The 20,337-nt window shown below is 45.4% G+C and overlaps 1 protein-coding gene and 1 long non-coding RNA gene across 3 annotated transcripts in view; both read right to left on the bottom strand.

Moving 5' to 3' along the window:
- LDAH (lipid droplet associated hydrolase) overlaps positions 1-20,337 on the bottom strand; it is a 132,052-nt gene that overhangs the window by 32,414 nt on the left and 79,301 nt on the right. For both annotated transcript variants that reach the window (XM_077311649.1, XM_077311639.1), the window contains exon 5: positions 18,397-18,637. In XM_077311649.1, coding sequence (XP_077167764.1) covers positions 18,397-18,637 — 241 coding nt within the window. The remainder of the gene's footprint in view (positions 1-18,396; positions 18,638-20,337) is intronic.
- Positions 7,983-9,925, bottom strand: LOC143824401 (uncharacterized). The gene is made up of 2 exons (XR_013226764.1): positions 9,678-9,925; positions 7,983-8,407 (listed from the first exon to the last, which is right to left on the bottom strand). It is a non-coding gene; the product is annotated as an uncharacterized LOC143824401 (long non-coding RNA).

A 20,337-nucleotide genomic window follows, 5' to 3' on the forward strand; every position in this document is an offset into this window, starting at 1 on the left:
GGAGAGTGACTGGTTACTCCTGAATGCCCTTCTGCCCATGCCATCTTTGCCCATCCCATTAAGAACTGGCACAGCGGGCAAGACGACTGAGATCTTATTGCCTTTACTGACATGATACGAAGCCTTCATCGGGAGTTATTTGGCCCACCATAAAAATTGCACTGAAGACCAACAAAATCCTTCAGTGCGCAGCTTGACTGAAAAAAATGGAGTCATCCATTCCATGAGCATCTTCCTTGCTTTCTGTAGCAAACTGGGGCCTGAATTGCCTAGCTTGTCTTTAGTTAAGGACAGATGGTCTCTACCAAAGAACTGTGGTGTAGCTTCAAAACAGCTGGTGGCATAGCTCTCTTGGGACTGCAGAGCGGGGGGGGGGGGAGTATCTCTTGGTATACTCAAAACTATTTAGAAAAACAACAACAGTCACTCCCTGAATTAGCATCCCAAAAAGGTTAGATTCAGGTTGGCAGCTATGTTGATCTGAAGCCCTAGAACGAAGTTTGAGGCCAGTGGCACCCTCCAGACCAACGAAATTTTATTCAAAGTAGAAGCTTTTGTGTGCACTCACACTTTCTCAGATACCATGAAGGCCACATATATAGCCAGAGGGTGGGCCAGGAATTAGCACACAACATTGTGAGTCACCTGCAGCATTGTAAGTCACAGCCGGAGGGTGGGCCATGAATTAGTATGCAGCATAATCAAGATGTTTTACAGAAGTTGTTGTTGTTAGTTGCGAAGTTGTGTCCGACCCATCGCGACCCCATGGACAATGATCCTCCAGGCCTTCCTGTCCTCTACCATTCCCCGGAGTCCATTTAAGTTTGCACCAACTGCTTCAGTGACTCCATCCAGCCACCTCATTCTCTGTCGTCCCCTTCTTCTTTTGCCCTCAATCGCTCCCAGCATTAGGCTCTTCTCCAGGGAGTCCTTCCTTCTCATGAGGTGGCCAAAGTAGTTGAGTTTCATCTTCAGGATCTGGCCTTCTAGGACTGACCGGTTTGTTCGTCTTGCAGTCCAAGGGATACAAGAGTCTTACAGGAATAACAAGCTAAGATTATAAGGTCCTCATTTGTTTGGGTTCAATTATTCTGGGGGGGGGGAATATGGTATAGGAAATTAAAATGTCATGATTAAAGACCAATGGACAGATGCATTCTCAACTAAGGAATGCTGAGTGTTGTTGACAGAGACCCTGCCATTATGCGCCCTCTGTTTCCACCCAAACAAATGATAACCTTATAAACTTAGCCTGTCATTCCTGTAAGGCCTTTGTATTTGTTAAACATCTGTGTACTAATTCCTGACCCACCCTCCAGCTGCATACATACTTGTGATTCCCAGTTCATTGTGTCTGAGGAAGTGTGTTGTGCACATGAAAGCTTACCCCTTGAATAAAATTTGGTTGGTCTTAAAGACCCTGATAAAGAGACTAAAAGAAGAAAGTGAAAAGATGGGACTATACCTAAATATCAAAAAGACCAAGATCATGACAACTACTGGCAGTAGCACCAAAGTCACGATTGACAATGAGAACATTGAATGTATTGATGATCTCATCTTTCTTGGCTCTATGATTAATCAAAATGGTGGATGCAGCCGTGAAATCAAACGGCGAATAACACTGGGCCGGAATGCAATGTTAGGCATGAACCGAATATGGAAGATAAGGATATCAGCCTTAATACAAAATACCGGCTAGTCAGCGCTGTTGTCTTTCCCATAACAACCTATGGATGTGAAAGCTGGACCCTGAAGTACGAAGACAGGAGGAGAATAGATGCTTTCGAATTATGGTGTTGGAGACGAATGCTCCAAATACCATGGACAGCCAAAGTTACCAGCAAGATAGTTTTAGAGAGGAGCAAACCAACTATGTCCTTAGAAGGGAAGATATTACGGCTAAAGCTCACTTACTTTGGACACATCATGCGATCAAACTCGCTAGAAAAATCATTAATACTCGGCATAGTCAGCGGCAATAGGAAACGTGGTCGCCAAAGGATCTGCTGGCTCGACACGATCAAAGCCGATACAGGCATTACCAGGAACCAACTCAAAGAAGCAGTCAGAGACAGTGGTGCATGGCAAAGACTTTCGTATAGAATCGCCGAGGATCGGATAAGACTGAAAGGGTGATATCATCAAAAGGTACCCCTGGACTGAAACTTTGTTCTACAAGAAGGTTAGGTTAGAAGAACAGTTGGTTTTTATATGCCGCTATTCTCTACCCAAAGGAGTCTCAAAGCAGCTTACAGTCACCTTCCCTTTCCTCTCCCCACAGACACCCTGTGGGGTGGGTGAGGCCGAGAGAGCCCTGATATCACTGCTCGGTCAGAACAGCTTTATCAGTGCTGTGGTGAGCCCAAGATCACCCAGATGGCTGCATGTGGAGGAGCAGGGAATCAAACCTGGCTCGCCAGATTAGAGGTCTGCACTCCTAAACCACGACACCAAACGGAATCCTTCTCCTTGGCCTGTTAACATTGCACAGAGAAGCAGCTTTTTTGGTGGGAGAGTTTTAAATTGTGTAAGATTCACACAACTATTCAGAAACGAAGCCGTCTCGGGAGAGCTGTACCCAATATTTATTCTGAACGCATAGACTGGTTTTCATGTTATGCTCCGCTGGAGTAAATCAGCGGAAAGAATGAAACATTCATCGGAATCGCTCATTTGGGTTGCATTTTTTTTATCCAATGCTTTGCCTTTACTATTCAGGCTAAGGGCTGATTCCCACTCCTGTTTTTTTTTTTTTTTTACATAGCTGAAGGCAGAACAAGCTTTTGTTATTTATTTACTGAAAACAATTGTTAGCTGCCTTCATTGTTAGCAGAACTGCAGGTGGCTTACAATACAGATCAAACATCTCGAAAACGCAATACAAACAACAATAAAACCTCTAAAAGTCACAGGTTAAAAATTCCAATTAGGAAAACCAATAATGAATCCTAAATTAATCCAAAGGCAGTCCTGAATAAAACTGTCAACTGCCTCCCGCAGATATACAATGAGGGCGACAAGCATACTCCCCCCACCCACCCCGTGAAGAGGTCCTCTAGTGTAGAAGAAGATGAGTTGTTTTTTATTCCCCGCTTTTCACTGCTCAAAGGAAGGGAAGGCAATTGTAAGCCGCTTTGAAACTTCTTCGGGCAGTGAAAAGTAGGGTATAAAACCCAACTCCTCCTCCTCCTCCTCCTCTTCTTCTTCTCCTTCTTCTCCTTCTCCTCTTCCTCGTCCTCCACACAACAGACACCCTATGAGGCAGGTGGGGCTGAGAGAGCTCTGAGAGTCCTAGGCCAAGGTCATCCAGCTAGTTGCATATGGAGGAATTGGGAGTCAAATCCAGCTTTCCAGATTGGAAACCAATTCTTTTGACCACTACACCAAGCTGTACCCACGGTCTTTCATTAGGAGGACAGTCAGGAGGGTATCTCTCTGTGACCTTAATCTCCAGGAAGGAACATACGGGAAAAGTCCTTTAGAGATACCCTATCCAAAGCCAAGGTGGCAATTTCTATGGATGCTATGACGCCTTCCACGTTTTTTGTTTTTTTTACTAGTGCATATTCAGTGCATATTTTGTGTAAATATGCTAATTCAGTGCATATTTTGAAGCTATTTTAGAAGACAGGACATCACAATATGAACCTGCATTCTTAAGACTGTAACACCACTAGGGGGGAAATTATATGACTGAGTTTGCTATATTAAAAACACTTTATTAATTATTATTATTTATTTCTTATATTTATATACCGCCTTCCCCTGCAGCTCAGGGCAGTTGACACAGGACATGGGAGAACATGGAACAAGTACAGTATAACTCAGTAACAACGCCGAATAAATCGACATTAATAACAGTGGTTCCATTAGGTTCAGTAACTGGTTGCAAAACCAAAAAGGGAACGGAAACCCAACCTTAACAAAGTCAGAGACTCTAAAGTTGAGCTATAAAACAATATAAAAATTATACTGAATATTTATTTAAATGCACCAATATAATGTTAACAACAAAGTAAATGCACTCCTATCTGAAACCAGTTCTGAAGTTTAGGTATGGTCTTATTCTGCATAGAGAGTGCGTTACATGTGTGTCAGAAAAAAGCTGAGAGTGGTGGTCCTAGACATTATATATCTTAGAAGGTGGGCTCCAAAAAGAAACACTATAGAAGTATGTGTTGGAGCTACCCCAAATAGACCACCCAGCTAAACTTTAGAACTGGTTTTAGATAGGAGCGCATTGTATAATAATATTGACCACTGAGGAAGACCTATGAGGGTCGAAACACATATGGTCTGTTCACGTGCAGTATAGCAGTGGCCCCAACCTTTTTATCACCAGGGACCGGTCAATGCTTGACAATTTTGCTGAGGCCCGGGGGGGGGGGTAGTCTTTTACCAAGGAATCGTCACCACCGCCTAAGCCCCTGCTCTACTTGCTTTCCGGCTGGTGTCCCTGACTTCCCGCTGCCCACTGGGGGGCGCTGCCAGCAGCAGCTGCGCAGTGCCACACCGAGGGGGAGCCCCAGCCATGGTGGCTGCTGGAGAGCACCAAAGGTGAGCCCGAGGCAGAGTGGCAGGGCAGCCCCCGAGGCAGCAGCCGGGGAGGACGAGGAGGAGCTGCGGCCCAGTACCAACTGATCCACGGACCGGTACCGGTCCCCGGACCGGGGGTTGGGGACCACTGCAGTATAGTATCTGTATAGTTTTTACTTTGTTTTTAACATTATATTGGTGCACTTAAATAAATATTCATTAAAATTTTTTATTGTTTTATAGCTCAGTAACTGGTTGAACAACATTAACATGTTAACTACCCCATGGTTGGTCAGTTCAGAATATAGATTATGGGGAGGGGTTCGGGGAGGGGGGGGGCAGGAGATGTCAGTTCTGTCGACCTCAACGAAATGCCTGGTGGAAGAGCTCCATTTTGCAGTTGTGTGAACATAGACCAGTTGTCCATTTCCACAGGTCTGGCCAAAAGTTGCCCTTGTAAGCCCCCTGTCCTCTCTTCATTTGAGAGACCCCAATTGGACCACCAGGCTCCTCAAGTTGTTTGGAAGGACACCCCTTTAAAATGTTATGTATCTTATATTATGGCATGGGTGTAGTAGAGCCAGAAACTCCTAGATTGTTTGGCAGCCGGGGAAAAGACGTTCAAGGGTGGTTTGCCATTGCTTGACTCAACGCCATCACCCTAGTCTTTCTTGAAGGAACTACCACTGAAATACTAGCCAGGATTGGCCCTGCTTAGCTTCTGAGATTTGACAAGTTGGGGCTTGCCCCGACTATCCAGGTCAGGGTGCAATCCCCTTGAAAGCCTAAGAGCAATGGGGACACCTGGGGTATGTTTCAGAGAGTGCATTTGGTCTTCCATGTCTGGACCACATTCCAGCACGCAGGCAAGGTGTCACTGGAATGCATAAGGCATTTACAACCTGCAGCTCCGAGGCATGCCTAATGCAACCATATCCTTTGCTCCAAGGGATACTTTGTTGAGGCAATGGGAACCATTTCCAGCTATGGACAGCTGGGCAACCCTTAAGCATTGCTCATCCCATCGAACCACTGATAAAGGCAGCCTAACATCCGATCCACTCAGGAGGAGCCATCGTGAAGACATTGAAATCCATTACTTGCACCTGGTCTGTTATCGATATGCTAAAACTGTACAATGGCTGCCCCGCCTTGGAATGTCAGGCATTTTCTTCCTAGGCTTCCTGACAGATTTTTGACCGAAGTTACCTTCAAACTGATCAGTCAAATTCAGACATCATATCTCAGCCTGTGAGCAAGTGGGGTCCAATGCCTAGCTATAGGACTCTTCCCTGTAAAAAGGGTTTCAAAGAGTTGGGGGCGCCTAGCCTAAGACCCAAGGCAATAGCACTGTATGCCCCGTGGCTATGAACATCCCTGAGATCATCCCTATCCTCAAACTGTTCCATGATACATTAGAGATGTTCCTTCTTAGAAAAGTATCCCTTTTACGTCCTACAGGTCTAGTTAATACCAAGATTCATATAATACCCCCCCTTCTCCAAGGCACAAATGTTGCATGTATTACTTGGTAGTTAAATTATTAGTCTGATCTTAGGTGCTGCACGAGAATTTAGAAAGCACTGGGAGTGATGGTCATTTCTGCCTCCTTCATGGTGGCTTGTAGGAAGTTAAGCCTTCATGGACCACTTAAGACTTCACAGAACCCCAGTCCAACACTGAGGGAGGCTTGTCAGCTCAGAGTTGGGAAATTCTTGGAGATTTCAGGGGGTTGTGTTGCCTGGGGAGGGTGGGAGGGGAAAGAGACCTCAGTGGGATATAATGCTACAGAGTCCACCTTCCAATTCAGCCATTTTCTCCAAGGAAACTGATATCTGTAACCTGGAGACCAGTTTAATTCTGGGAGACTTCCAGCTGCCATAAGATATGGGCAGCCCTACCTTGTGGTGTAACCGACGGTTTGTTGTTTCCCAGTTAATGAGTCTACTGGTTGTAAGTCCTTCATGAAGGGGAGATGGATTTCAGGAGAAGGAAAGGAAATCTCTAGGCGTATCCATCACACAAAACAGGCAGCAAAACAAGCAGAAATATACTAATGCTAATACTTGACCTGACCTGATACTAAGATGACTGAGAGGGAGTGAGGGAGCAATTCTAGATTGTGATTGATAGATTGCATTTTTATAACCCCCTCCCTGGAGGCTCAGGGTGGTTTATATGGAACATAGGAACGGGAACAATACAGAGGAGTCATTAATCATTAATCAAAAGAATAAGAAAAGGAACAATAAATGGAAAATAGTAGAACAATACATTTATAGCTAAAACATGTTGAATCCAGTTCTGCAGAAGCAGAAGCATAGGAGTTGATGGAACCTTTCTTTCCCTCTGACTTGTCCATGTTGGCCGTTGCCTGCCTTGGTTAGCCACTGACACTTAGTTCAGACTCTAAAAGTAATTCAGCCAAATAAAAACTTTCAAAAATACAGCTAAATGCTCGCAAACAATATTTAGAGATGGTAGCTAGTGGTTCTACAAACAGGTTAATTACCAGCATGGTGTGGTGGTTAAGAGCAAGGGCTTCTAATCTGGAAAGCAGGGTTTGATTCCCCGCTCCTCCACATGTGGCCAGCTGGGTGACCTTGGGCCGGTCACAGTTCTCTCAGAGCTGTTCTTGCAGAGCACTTCTCTCCGTTTCCTCAGCCCCACCTACCTTGGGCAGAGAGGAAGGGAAAGTATTACGCTTTGGGACTCCTCTGGGTAGTGAAAAGCGGGGTATAAAAACCCAACTCTTCTTCGATATGCATGTAAGATGTGAAAGTAGTTTATTTTAGCTTATTTCAGGATTTGCTTAATTCTGGAGTAACCATCACAGGCATTCAAGTGGCAGAGATATGGAAAACTGAAGCTGGGATGGACCTTTTTGTTTGCGGCTCTACGTGGATGAGCTGCACTGTCACAGGGCCTTGGAATCTTTTCAGGTAGCGCACGACTTTCAGATCACACACTGCCCCTCTTCATACCTAACATTACTGCCCAGGCACCTGCGAATGGCGTTTGGTGAGGTCGACCCAGTCTGGCCAAAGTGACCCTGCAAGACAGAAGCATTATCGCGACTGGCCGTGTCTCAATCTTTCCTTCAGCTCACCTCCTCTCTCCCCACTTCCAGGCTCACAACACCACAGGGCATGAGTCACAGCAAGTGACTCAGGAAGGATGTTAGAAGCCCCCAAACTGTGCTTCGTATTTCTTGGAAGTTACAAACAAGCTTCATTATCAAAGCATTCAAGCCTCATGAGTAATATTTATGATGGAAATAAAACTGAGAGCTTTTAATATTTTGGTTAAAGAAGCCCCAACAACCCGTAATTACGGAAACCAAACCAAAACAGCCCGTTTTTTTCCCTCTCTCTCTCTCTCTCTCTCTCTCTCTTCACACAGAGCATCCGCAGGGAAATCAAAACTCTTATAAGCCATAAAACGACCTTGTTAAACTTTTATCCTTGTTTCTTTCTCTTTCATTCACAAACAGGGCACATTAGGAAGCAGGGCCACTTCGACAAAGGAACAGGGCCGTCAACATAGTAAAAGCCGTTTGTTTCCCTTCGCCCGGTTCGTAAAAGCATCCCTAATAGCGGAAAACTTCATCTCACGAAAAAGCAAGGAAACTTTCCTAACAGGGGGAAACGTCTCCTGAACACGGACAACAAAGCAGATGCAGAGTTCTTTCATACCACGCTTTGGTGCTGCCTAGGGGAAGGTAGGTTGTCCGACAACGTTAAGTAAACGTCCTATTGAAGCCTTGTGCAGGAACATAAACAGTAGCCGAGGAAATGGGAACGCAGCAAGGGCTGTTATTCCGTGGCCTCTTTTTCCTGGAAGGCAGGTGATAAAATAGAATGTGTTTCTGCAAGGAAGGAAAATGTATATTATGGAATATCATCTCTTACGTCAAACGGCGCCTCTGTCACAGGCACAAAACGTTGGAGCAGCGGAATGGCAGGACTGTGGATTTACGTTGTCTCTCTAATGCAGCCTTTCTCAGCATTTTTACCATGGAGAAGTACGTGTGGCTGCTTGCTTGTTTATTGTAAATTGGAGTTTTATGGGGTTTTTATTGTATTTTAAGGTTTTAATTGGTGAACCGCCGCAGGTTCTTAGGAAAAGCGGTGGTATATAAATAGAAAAATTATAAATAAACAAACAAACAAATAAATAATTCTTCAGGCTTCGAGAAGTGGAGCGATCATGCAGAATATGGTTGGGAAGCACAGCTGTGGACGTGCCCACCCAGGGACCTTTCCCTTCCTACCCCAGTGCAAGGCCACTCTACCCAGAGCTGTCTGTGCTTGAAATATGCCACTAAATCAGAAGGCAGAAAGAGAGGCGGAATGCTTTTGTGTAGAACAGGCGACATGATTATTGTAACACATCTACACTGCCCCCCTCCTCTGCCTTTTCTTTAATCACATCTCACATTCCAATAAATAGCCCCTTCAACTTTTTGATAACACGCAACGATTCTTGCAGGTTGACTTCTTACACACTTGTGCTTGACTCACAAGGCAGGGGGCAAAGCCTCTAGAAAAGATAATGTCTGCCTGTTCATCTTTCTTCTCGGTGAAGGGGGGGGGGTCAGGGCCACATGTCATTCATATTCGAGTGCTTGCCCCACCCCCACCCCTCTGCAATTAAATTCATGCCAAGCAGGCTTTTGTGGAGCCTCAGATGCCCCTCTTCCGTTTCGAAAGAGAGAGAAAGACTAACATTGTGGAACGAGAAATGTTGATTCTTGTTGATTCTTCTCATTGAGAAATGTTGATTCTTCTCATGCTATTCTCTCCTTTTCATGAGCAAAGTGAGGGGACCACGCATCCCTAAAGGTAAAAAGGTAAAGGTATCCCCTGTGCAAGCACCGGGTCATGTCTGACCCTTGGGGTGACGCCCTCTAGCGTTTTCATGGCAGACTCAATACGGGGTGGTTTGCCAGTGCCTTCCCCAGTCATTACCGTTTACCCCCCAGCCAGCTGGGTACTCATTTTACCGACCTCGGAAGGATGGAAGGCTGAGTCAACCTTGAGCTGGCTGCTGGGATTGAACTCCCAACCTCATGGGCAGAGCTTTCAGACTGCTGCCTTACCACTCTGCGCCACAAGAGGCTCGCCACGCATCCCTACCTTGCAGCAAATCGAGAGGAGCTTTTGAGTCTCAGCCGGCCTCTAACCCCAGGTTTCAAGAAGAAGAAGTAAAACCCCACCACCTTTCTGAATCCTCCATCCTGCGTCCAAGAGAAACCGGTCGCTGGCTTTCAGCCAAACAGCGAAGAAGACAAGTCAAAAGGCCCCTGAGCCTTATTCTTTGCTCATGATTGGCCCGTCTCAGTGCCAGATCTGTTTTATACTCACAGCTTTGCTTCCTCGGTATGGAAGGAGATTGTTGTTTCCACCACATTCTTTATAACAATTTCAAATTCTGTTTCCCAAGATAAGATTGCCCCCCCCCCCCAAGTCCCTTCCACTATTTCCAAGTATCATAAAACGAACTGTCTCCATTACTCCCCTGGTCAATAAACAGGTTAAACAAACAAGGAAATTCCTTAAGAGAAGCCGCAGATTCTAGATTGCAAAGAACTGACCGCATATAGGCTACTCAGAAAAAAAGGAGGGTTTTTTTTTTTGCTTACTGTGCTTATCTATATCTTCGCTGTCATCCAGACGTTAACCTCTGACCCACAAGCCTGCCTCTTTAAAAAAAGACTTGCAGTGTTTACCCATTATGTAATGTCTGTGCTTTTGTGGAAATTTTACAGAAACAAATGGAGGAAGTTTGCCAGTCAAGCTAGTGGACAATAAATCCTGTGCTATATAGATACAGACCCGTCTGCCCTCATCTTAAAATTGCCACTTATGTGCTCGCTGGAAACTATTTTTCAGACTATAAATTCTTAAAATTGACCATGAAGAAAGAAGGGTTACTGCTTTATTGAAACATACTGCAGAGTAATGACATAAAATACATCCTCGTTGCCGGTTTATCCATGTAGCACAACAGCATGTGTTACAGGCCCTGCACTTCCTGTAACACACGCATGGTACCTTCCCCCCTTGGATCAGGGCCATAGCCTCTCACCAGCTCCCTTTCCCCCTTTAAGGACACTTGGAATGACACCGCTTTCCAATGTGGGGGCCCCCTCTGCCCCCAGTCTGGCTGCTCCCACCACAATTGTACTCTGCTAGGGCCCCACAAATCCTTAAACTGGCTCTGGTGCTCTGGGCCCCGTGTTTCCTTAAACCATTCCCAATGTTACAAGCTTGTTAATGGTTCCTCGTCCTCTTGGAGAGGACAAAAGGATCACACCTGAGATCTTGGAGAGGATAAAGAGATCATACCTGTGTTGTTTTTTATAAATGACAAGGATGAAGGAATAAAGGAGATGTTCATTCAATTTGCAGAGGACACTAAGTTAGGAGGGGTAGTAAGTATAGTGGAAGACAGAATAAAGATACAGGATGATCTTGACAGGCTGGAACATTGTACCAAACGGACCAAAATGAAGCTCAATAGGGAGAAATTAAAGTTTTGTATCTAGGTAGAAAAAAATCAAATGCATAAACACAGGATGAGGAGATTCGTTTGGACAGTATTACCTGCAAAAGGGATTTAAGGGTCTTAGCAGATCACACATGAACCCAAGTCAGCAGTGTGTGGCGATATCTAAAAAGGTAAATGTGATTTTGGGCTGCATCAATAATACGATGGTGCCCAGATCATGCGAGGTATGGTATTGCTTTGCTCTGCCCTGGTTAGAACTCACATGGAGTATTGTATTCAGTTTAGGGAACCGCAGTTTAAGAAGGACGTTGTCAAGCTGGAATGTGTCCAGACCAGTGCAATGTAGATAACAAGGGGTCTGAAAATCAAGTCCTATGAGGAAAGGTTGAAGGAGCTGAGTATATTTAGTCTGGAGAGGAGACAAGTGAGAAGTAGTACAATAGCCATCTTCAAGTATCTGAAGGACTATCGTATAGAGTACAGTTACTCTAGAAAGTTGGACCACAGCCAACAGATTGAAATTAAACCAAAATAGTTCAGGGCTAAACACCTTAAACACCACTGTATCATTAGGAAGAACTCCCAGACAGCTAGAGTGGTTCTTCAGTGGAATGGGCTTCCGTGGGAAGTGGTGGGCTAGATGGCCATCTGATAGCAACGCTGATTCTATGAATTTAGGCAGATCATGAGAGGAAGTGCAGGAAAGTGTGAGCCAGTGCTTGGCTCTCATGGCCCTTCCTTACATGTCCAAAGTAATACCAATTGCCATGTTGGGGTCAGGAAGAATTATTTTTCCAGACCAGATATCCTGGAGATTTTTTGCCTTTTTCTGGGCATAGAACAGGACTCACTGGGGGAATGGGGGTGGGAAGCACTTGTGAATTTCCTGATCTCAGAATTCCCTATTTCTTCAGGGACTGGAGAAGCCATGGCAGAATCAGGAAGGTGCCCACTTTACATGGCTGACTTCCCAGTCTGAATGCCAACCTGCCTTTGGCACGAGCAAAAAGGCAAGAACCCAAGGGCACTTGTCCCTTACCCCTTGGTTGGCAGCCTGTGACCTCTAGAAGAGTGGATTCAGGATCAGTCTAGTGCAGCCCTTCTCAACTTTTTTACCATTGAGAAACCCATGAAACATTCTTCAGGCTTCGAGAAACCCCAGAAGTGGTGTAATTGTGTAGAATATGGCTGGGAAGCATAGCTGTGGACACGCCCACCCAGGGCCCCTCCCCTTCCCAACCCTCTCCAGGCCCATCAGTTGCCATTTTGGGAGGAAGGACATGACCATTTATGATCATAGCTGATACATTAATAACACATTTAAAAATATATTTAAAAATAATTAATTCCCACCCAATTGGGAAAAACCCTTCCAGGGCTATCAAGAAACTCCAAGTTTCACAAAACCCTGGTTGAGAAAGCCTGGTCCAGGAGCTGGAGGTTTAAATGGGACTTGAAAAGATTAGTTAAACTGTCGAACATTCATAACATTACATAGTGCTGTAACATTACATAGAGCCGGCTCAAGGTTGACTCAGCCTTCCATCCTTCCGAGGTTGGTAAAATGAGTACCCAGCTTGCTGGGGGGTAAACGGTAATGACTGGGGAAGGCACTGGCAAACCACCCCGTATTGAGTCTGCCATGAAAACGCTGGAGGGTGTCACCCCAAGGGTCAGACATGACTCGGTGCTTGCACAGGGGAGACCTTTACCTTTACCTTTAGTGCCGTAACTTTCTCCCAGTTTCCTCCCCTGACAATTTGCCAGTTTTTGTTCCAAATGCTAAAAGAATTACTGTGCATATTATTGCTGTTGCCTCTAAAGCTTTTCTCTATTTAACTGCCTATCCATAACAAAGATTGGTCTGATGTCAACACTCCACAAATACCGTAAATTTGCATGTTATGAACATGATATAATAGATGTTTTCATTGTTTCATTTACTCTTTTCCTGTTTCGCTACTGAATGACAGTGCTGACATCAAAGGTTTGCTGGGCTCCAATCCTCTGGACTGCTCTTGCTTGTAACGTCACTAAATGATTTAGCATTCATGATTTCCTGATGCCACATCAAACATGGAAGCGAAATGTATGGTTTTCCTACAGCTTAAAGGAAGCGTAACTTTAATGCTCTTTAGAAGGCCAGATCCTGAAGATGAAACTCAAGTACTTTGGCCACCTCATGAGAAGGAAGGACTCCCTGGAGAAGAGCCTAATGCTGGGAGCGACTGAGGGCAAAAGAAGAAGGGGACGACAGAAAATGAGGTGGCTGGATGGAGTCACTGAAGCAGTCGGTGCAAACTTAAATGGACTCGGGGAATGGTAGAGGACAGGAAGGCCTGGAGGATCATTGTCCATGGGGTCACGATGGGTTGGACACGACTTCGCACCTAACAACAACAACAACTTTAATGCAAATGTCTTTTGAATAAGCACTGAGGCCACACAAAACACGGCCCTCGTCTTCTAATCACCTTCAAGGCCATATGCGGTCTGGGCCCCGTGTACCTGTGAGACCGCCTCCCTGCCTATACCCCCCAAAGAGTCTTACGCTCCGCCACCTCCGACTGGCTGCGGATCCCTGGCCCCAAAGAAGCATGCCGGACCTCAACAAGAGCCAGAGTCTTCTCGGTCCTGGCCCCCACCTGGTGGAATGAGCTCCCAGGAGAGATCAGGGCCCTGTCCGAACTCTCACAATTTCGCAGGGCCTGCAAAAGGGAGCTCCTCCAACAGGCGTCTGCTTGAGGCCGACCAAGCCAAAAACACACGCTGCCCCCCCCCCGACACCCCGCTTCAATGACCGAAGAATCCGACCTACCCAAGGCCGTGTCAATGTTCCTGTTCTTGTTAAAGTATTGTTCTGGTTGACGTGTTCTGTTATGATGGTTATACTTGATATATTTGTTACAATGCTATATGTAGTTACCCCATGATGTCCCATGTAAACTGCCCAGAGCCGTCTGGAAGGGCGGTATAAAAATCTAAACAAAATAAATAAATAATGCAGGGGAGTATTTTTTTTTGGGGGGGGGGGTTCTTCTGGAGTCTTTCTGCATCCCTAGGAGCAAAGTCTTCGATTCTACCGAAGCCAATAGAAAAAAACTTCCCATTATCTCCAGCCGAGCCAAGATCTTGCAACGGGCCCGGCTCCTTCTAAATGGTGCTTTGCGTTTTGGCCTTGATGGGGACTGGGCCTGAAACCTTAGGCCTTGTTATAATTAAGTTTTCTAAATCTCATTTCCTTTTCGGAGGAGAGAAAACATATTGTTGTGAGTAAGCTCCGGACGCGGTAACTAGTCCCTGGCAGGTTACTTTGTTCTAGCAAACGTGTTTCTTTTAAGGAAACTTTTACCATCTCTCTCTCTCTCTCCCTCTCGTTTTGCTTTCTGGGTTGCCCTTAATCATGGCTTTCATTACAATTACAGCAATGAGGCAGACGCTCCCAGCCAAAGGTAACATGCACACATTTTCAGGAGTTGACACAAACTTCCTGAGAAGAGGAATCAATTCATTTGCGGGCTGTTCCTGAACCATACTTAACGGGTTATTAAAGGGTAGGAAGAGATGCTTGCGACCACGGTCCCCCTCCCCACCGCCCCTTTCCTTTTGCTGCACAAACTTGCAGAGTGGTAAAGCCGAGTTAAAATAGGCAAGATCGCTGACCAAGATACTGTCAGTTATTGCTAATCTGAAGCATATGCTCTGGGCCATGCCACTTCCTAGATTACTTAGACCTGCACAGGAAGGTCTAAGAGCCCGCTGCCATATAAAACTCTCTCTCTCTCTCTCTCTCTCTCTCTCTGAGCCTTAATGTTTGTGGGCATTTCCTTTGAACTCAGTCAACCGCAATGATTCATTTCCAAGCAAGGTCGTTCATTGAAATCAATGAGTACTTAATTTTATTTAAAGGCAGCTGAGCAAAGTACAGCCAAATAAAACTAGTCATTTTCGACTGCGGCCTCATTACGTAAAGAGGTTTCAAAATCTGTTCAGGGCGAAAGAGGACCAAATCCTGAAATGGCGGAACGGGCAAAATCAAAGGAGCTCCCGGAGCTGAGTGGTGGGACCAGGGCTTCGGCCTAATTCTAGCTCTCCTTGGAGCTGGTATCAGTCGTGTTCTATCTGGGAGGGAAATAGACCCCCTTAGAAAAAACAACCCCTTAGAAATAAAAACAGGATCCAAAAAACCAATCAGCACGGAATGGCCCTGCCAGCATCCAAGGACCTGCTGGTGATCCCTATTTTCTGCGGCTCTGCCAGATTTTCATAGAATCATAGAGTTGGAAGGGGCCATACAGGCCGTATAGTCCAACCCCCTGCTCAACGCAGGATCAGCCAAAAGTATCCTAAAGCAAATTTTATCCAAAGTGAGGCAAAAAAATATAATCAGTTTCACTTTTAAGGAAAATAATTCATATGCATCTGTGTTAGGGTTGCCGGCTCTGGTTTGGGAAATTGCAGCTGGTGCAAAATGCAGCTGCTAGGGTCCTCACAGGTACATCTTGGAGGGCCCACATCCAGCCAGTGTTGAGGCAGTTGTTGGTTGCCAGTTGTGGCCTGGATCAGATTTTAACATTGTGACCAGATTTTAACATTGGCATGGCGGGACACCATTGACCAGAGGGGTTCTTGATTAAAAATGTGGTCGATATGGAGCAACAAAAAGTTTCACAGAACACATAGAAAGCAAAAATAGTATTGTAATACATACATTTTAATTTCAACATATGTACAATTTGCCAGGTACCTCCAGATGTCCCTCCAAAAGTGGGACAATCTGGTCACCTTAATCAGGTTGAAAGTCATGGTACTTAAGGCCATCCGTGGTCAGGGCCCAGGGCCCACTTATCTGAGGGACTGCTTGACTGCTTATGCCCCCCGCAGGGCGTTTCGCTCTGTGGGAACTAACTTACTGGTAGTTCCAGGCCTGAGGGAAGCTCACCTGGCCTCAAGCTGATCCAGGGCCTTTTTGATCCTGGCCCCGACCTGGTAGAATGAGCTCCCAGAAGTTCTGCAGGGCCTGCAAGACGGAGCTCTGCTACTTGATGTAACTTAGTCTGGTATGTCCCAGTGTGTCAAAAACAGAGGCTGGCCAGGCCTGCTTATTTCAAATTTTAATTGCTCAGTTTTGTTTTAAAGAAAATTATTAGGTTTAAAAAATAATCTTCACCATATGTAATAAAAATTGACCAAAGATAGAATCCCATTCCTTTTCTACTCACAGGCTATACGGTACCCTAAATACTATCCTTGTGCCCTGAGATTGCAAGTAATTTTGATTGCATGCCCAATCACACACGTAAATAGCAGCTAGAAGCCGGGAGGGGAAGAAGAGAGTTAAAGAGATGATGAATAAAATACAGGGATATTTTGACTTGAATATGTACCAAAAGAGGGCGGAAAAATCTCATAAAACCTGTCTGAGAATTATTCCAGATCTTCACTTTTTTAACAACCACCCCCTCTTTTATTGTTAATTCTCTAAATCCTCTTGCTAGAAATAAGAAAGCATAGCTGCGGCTTGAGATTTCCTGCTACAAATGTCAATATTTTTAGCTATGAGATTCTGGGCAAGGACAGCTTGATCCAAGACGGACAAAATCTATAGTCAGCCAGAAATGTTGGCTCCCACAACAAGACACAACTGTGTTCCTCTCCGAATAGGGAACAATAAAATTATGGAAGTCCCTCTTCAAAGAGATCACTCTGTTCACTCCTGAGCCAGTGTGAAGTAGTGGTTAAGAGCGTTGGTCCACATGAAGCCTGCTGGCCACTCACAGTTCTCTCAGAGTTCTCTCAGCCCCACCAAGGGGCCTGTTGTGGGGAGAGGGAGGGAAGGTGCTAGTAAGCCGCTTTTAGAGAACCAGCTTTGTGTAGTGGTTAAGAGCAGTAACTTCTAATCTTGACAGCTGGGTTTCATTTCCTGCTCCTCCACATGCAGCCAGCTGGGCAGTCTTGAGCCAGTCACAGTCCTGATTGTTCTGCTCTCTCAGAGCAGTTCTGTCAGGGCTCTCTCAACCTCACCTACCTCACAGGGCGTCTGTTGCGGGGAGAGGAAGGAAGGGTGATTCTTCTATCATTATCACCATTTTGTTTACGATTCATTCACTGATCCTCACTGACCTTTCCTCCCCTTCATGTGTTTTGTGTTTAAATCTTGCTTCAGTGTTTTTGCAGTTTGCTGCCTTGGGGATCCTGCATTGGGCAGAAAGGCAGCTGACAGGCAGTCATGCTGCTGCTTAGGAGGTATCCATTTTGTAGCAGAGTACCGAGGTAAATTTGATGTTGCAAACCTCGTCTGCTCCACAGTAGACTTCCTCAACCAGAGTTTCGTGAAACTCTTGAGGTTTCTTGATGGCCCGGGAAGGGTTTCCCAAATGGGTGGGAGTATTAATTTTTTTAAAAGCTGCTTGCCCTGCCACAACCCCTGTCATTCGACCCCCAAAGGCGTCCTAACCCCCAGATTGAAAACCACTGCTCCAAAACCATATCAGAGATGATGTCACCTATGACTGGCCTCCACAGGAAGCTGTTTTATATTGCTTCAAACCACTGGTCCATCAAGGTCAGTATTGTCTTCTCAGACTGGCAGCAGCTGTCCACATTTCTGGCAGGTGTGTTTCACATGGCCCCCCTCCCCAGATTAGAAGCCTGTGCTCCTAGCCACTACACCGAGCTGGCTCTCTTAGGGATTAAAATACTCTGTATATACTGATGCTACAATCACATGTTTTGAGAATCTGTCTTCCCCTCAGTTATCGCACAGTGTTCAGTGTTCACAGATATTTTCATTTCCTTGAAATGGGAAGAAAGAGGGCTCACGCTCAAATGCCTTTTCAGATCTTCCAACACCATAGGAGAAAAAGAAGAGATTTTCTTGTACTCTGCTTTTGATGACTTGAAGGAGTCTCAGACTGTCTGACAACCACCTTCCCTTCCTCTCCCCACAACAGGCACCCTGTAAGGGAGGTGGGGCTGAGAGAGCCCTGATATTATTGAAGAAGAAGAGTTGGTTCTTATATGCCGCTTTTCTCTACCCAAAGGAGTATCAAAGCGGCTTACAATCGCCTTCCCTTGCTCTCCCCACGACAGACACCCTGTGAGGAAGGTGAGGCTGAGAGAGCTCTGAGAGAAACTGTAGTAGGAGGAATCGGGATTCAAACCCAGTTCTCCCGATTAGAGGCCGCCACTCTTAACCACTGGCTTTCAAAGCATTCTAACCCTGGCAATATCCAGCTAAGCTTGTAAAGAGTCAATTCCCCTGGTGCCCACCAACCTGTCAGATCAGGATGTTAGATAAGGACGTTTAGGGCTTTGAAAAAAAAACAACAACATTCTACTCACCAATACAGTTCATGTTAGCCAGAGCTAAAGAAGCCGTTATTAAATGTTCGTCTTGGAATTTCAGTCCTCGCAGGAAAAAGCGCACCAGGGTACTTTTGATCATTTCCGGGAGAAGCGTCAACAGGTATATCGGCATGTAGACGATGTAACGAAGCTGGCAGAGGAAGGGTGTCATGATCTTGCCTTGTGGCGACTGAGCCATGTGCTCTATCGTGGGGAAGAGCATCACACAGCGGAGAACCTGAAAAGACACGGATGGGAGAGCTGCCAGTGCATGATAGGTTTTATCCAGAGAATCACTTATGATTTAATGAGCACGGCTGTTTTACCCCCAGTTGTAAGATTCTGCAAAATATGTTGGAGTTTTATTATGCCACTCTAGGAGCAAAGATTTTCCCCATCTCCAGAATAACGTCCGATAAAATAATTTTATACAGTGTTCCTGTGTCGATCCTGTGGTTTCTGTAGGTATTGTGCCAATCTGCAAATGAGCAAAGTCAATAACTGCCTGTATTCATTAGTTTTATCTATCTATCTATCTATCTATCTATCTATCTATCGATCGATCGATCGATCCATCCATCCATCCATCCATCCATCCATCCATCCATCCTTGTATTTCTATATCGTCGCTCTCAGCGTTGTTTACAAAAACAATAAACAATATCAGTTAAAAGTGTCCCCAATAAAACAACTCAAACAGGTATAAATAAAAGCACAACATGGCAGTATACTAAATAACTTTAAAAATCACTCCCTGTATTCCAGGCATCATTCTTAAGATAAAATAGGTACCCGCTGGGAGATGGAAACAGGACTACAACACAGTCTAGCACTGCAATAGGAGCCGGGGGGGGGAGGGGGACGGGACCAGTCTTCTCCATTGGGGTACCTATCTTGTGGAATGGCCTCCCTGAGGAGGTCAGGAAGGCTCTGCCTTGCCTCATTTCCTGCAAACCATGACATGACACTTCCTAAAGTCCCACCCACTCCTACCTCTCTTATACCTGTGAAGCATTGATGAAATTTTTATTGTTTGGACACATGATAAAAAAGCCCTGGACACATTCCACCAGGTACTTCGGAGGGGTACAATGTCACCTTCCAGTCTCCAGGGAAACTGAGATGCCCTGTAATTCTGAGGGATCCCCAGGTCCTGCCTGGAAGTTGGCAGCCCTAACTCCATCTCTCATAACAGGGTGGAGTTGCTGGAGACCTGTTCAGCAGTCACTCTTGCTGCCAAATATGTATACACGAAGAAGAGTTAGTTTTTATACCCCACTTTTCACTACTGGAAGGAGTCTCAAAGCGGCTTACAATCGCCAACCCTTCCTCTCCCCACAACAGACATCCTGTGAGGTAGTGGGGCTGAAAGAGCCCTGACATTTGTGAGAACAGCTCTATCAGGACTGTGACTAGCCCAAGATCACCCAGATAGCAGCATGTGGAGGCACGGGAAATCAAAACCGGCTTGCCAGATTAGAGGCCGCCGCTCTTAACCGCTACGCCAAGCTAGATGTGTGTCCTTACATCCTGTAGAAGAGCAAACACCCAGGGACAGTGCAAATGGATGGGGAGAGAGCATTTTGCTTTCCTAGAAGAGAATGGAAAGCCCTGCTTGTGACAGATCTGAAATATATTTTGGCTGAGGGATGAGGGGTAATCTCGAGCAACTTTTCCTAGCTCATATTTCCACACAAAATGCACGATTTATTATTCCCCCCCCTAATTCAGATTCTTTTCAACATAAACAACAATGGAATATTGAAAACATGCAGCATTTGTGATTTCTTATAAAAAGGGTGCGGCACAAAGGCAAGAAGAAATTAACGAGACAATAATCACCCCTTTCAAAGTAAACCACAAGAATTTGCATACAGCTTTATGATACACGCACACTACTTGCTTCCTGACAAAATTTTGAAAGGCGATTTCAAACCC

The sequence above is a fragment of the Paroedura picta genome, chromosome 1 (assembly GCF_049243985.1).
Source record: "Paroedura picta isolate Pp20150507F chromosome 1, Ppicta_v3.0, whole genome shotgun sequence".
Lineage (NCBI taxonomy): Eukaryota > Metazoa > Chordata > Lepidosauria > Squamata > Gekkonidae > Paroedura > Paroedura picta.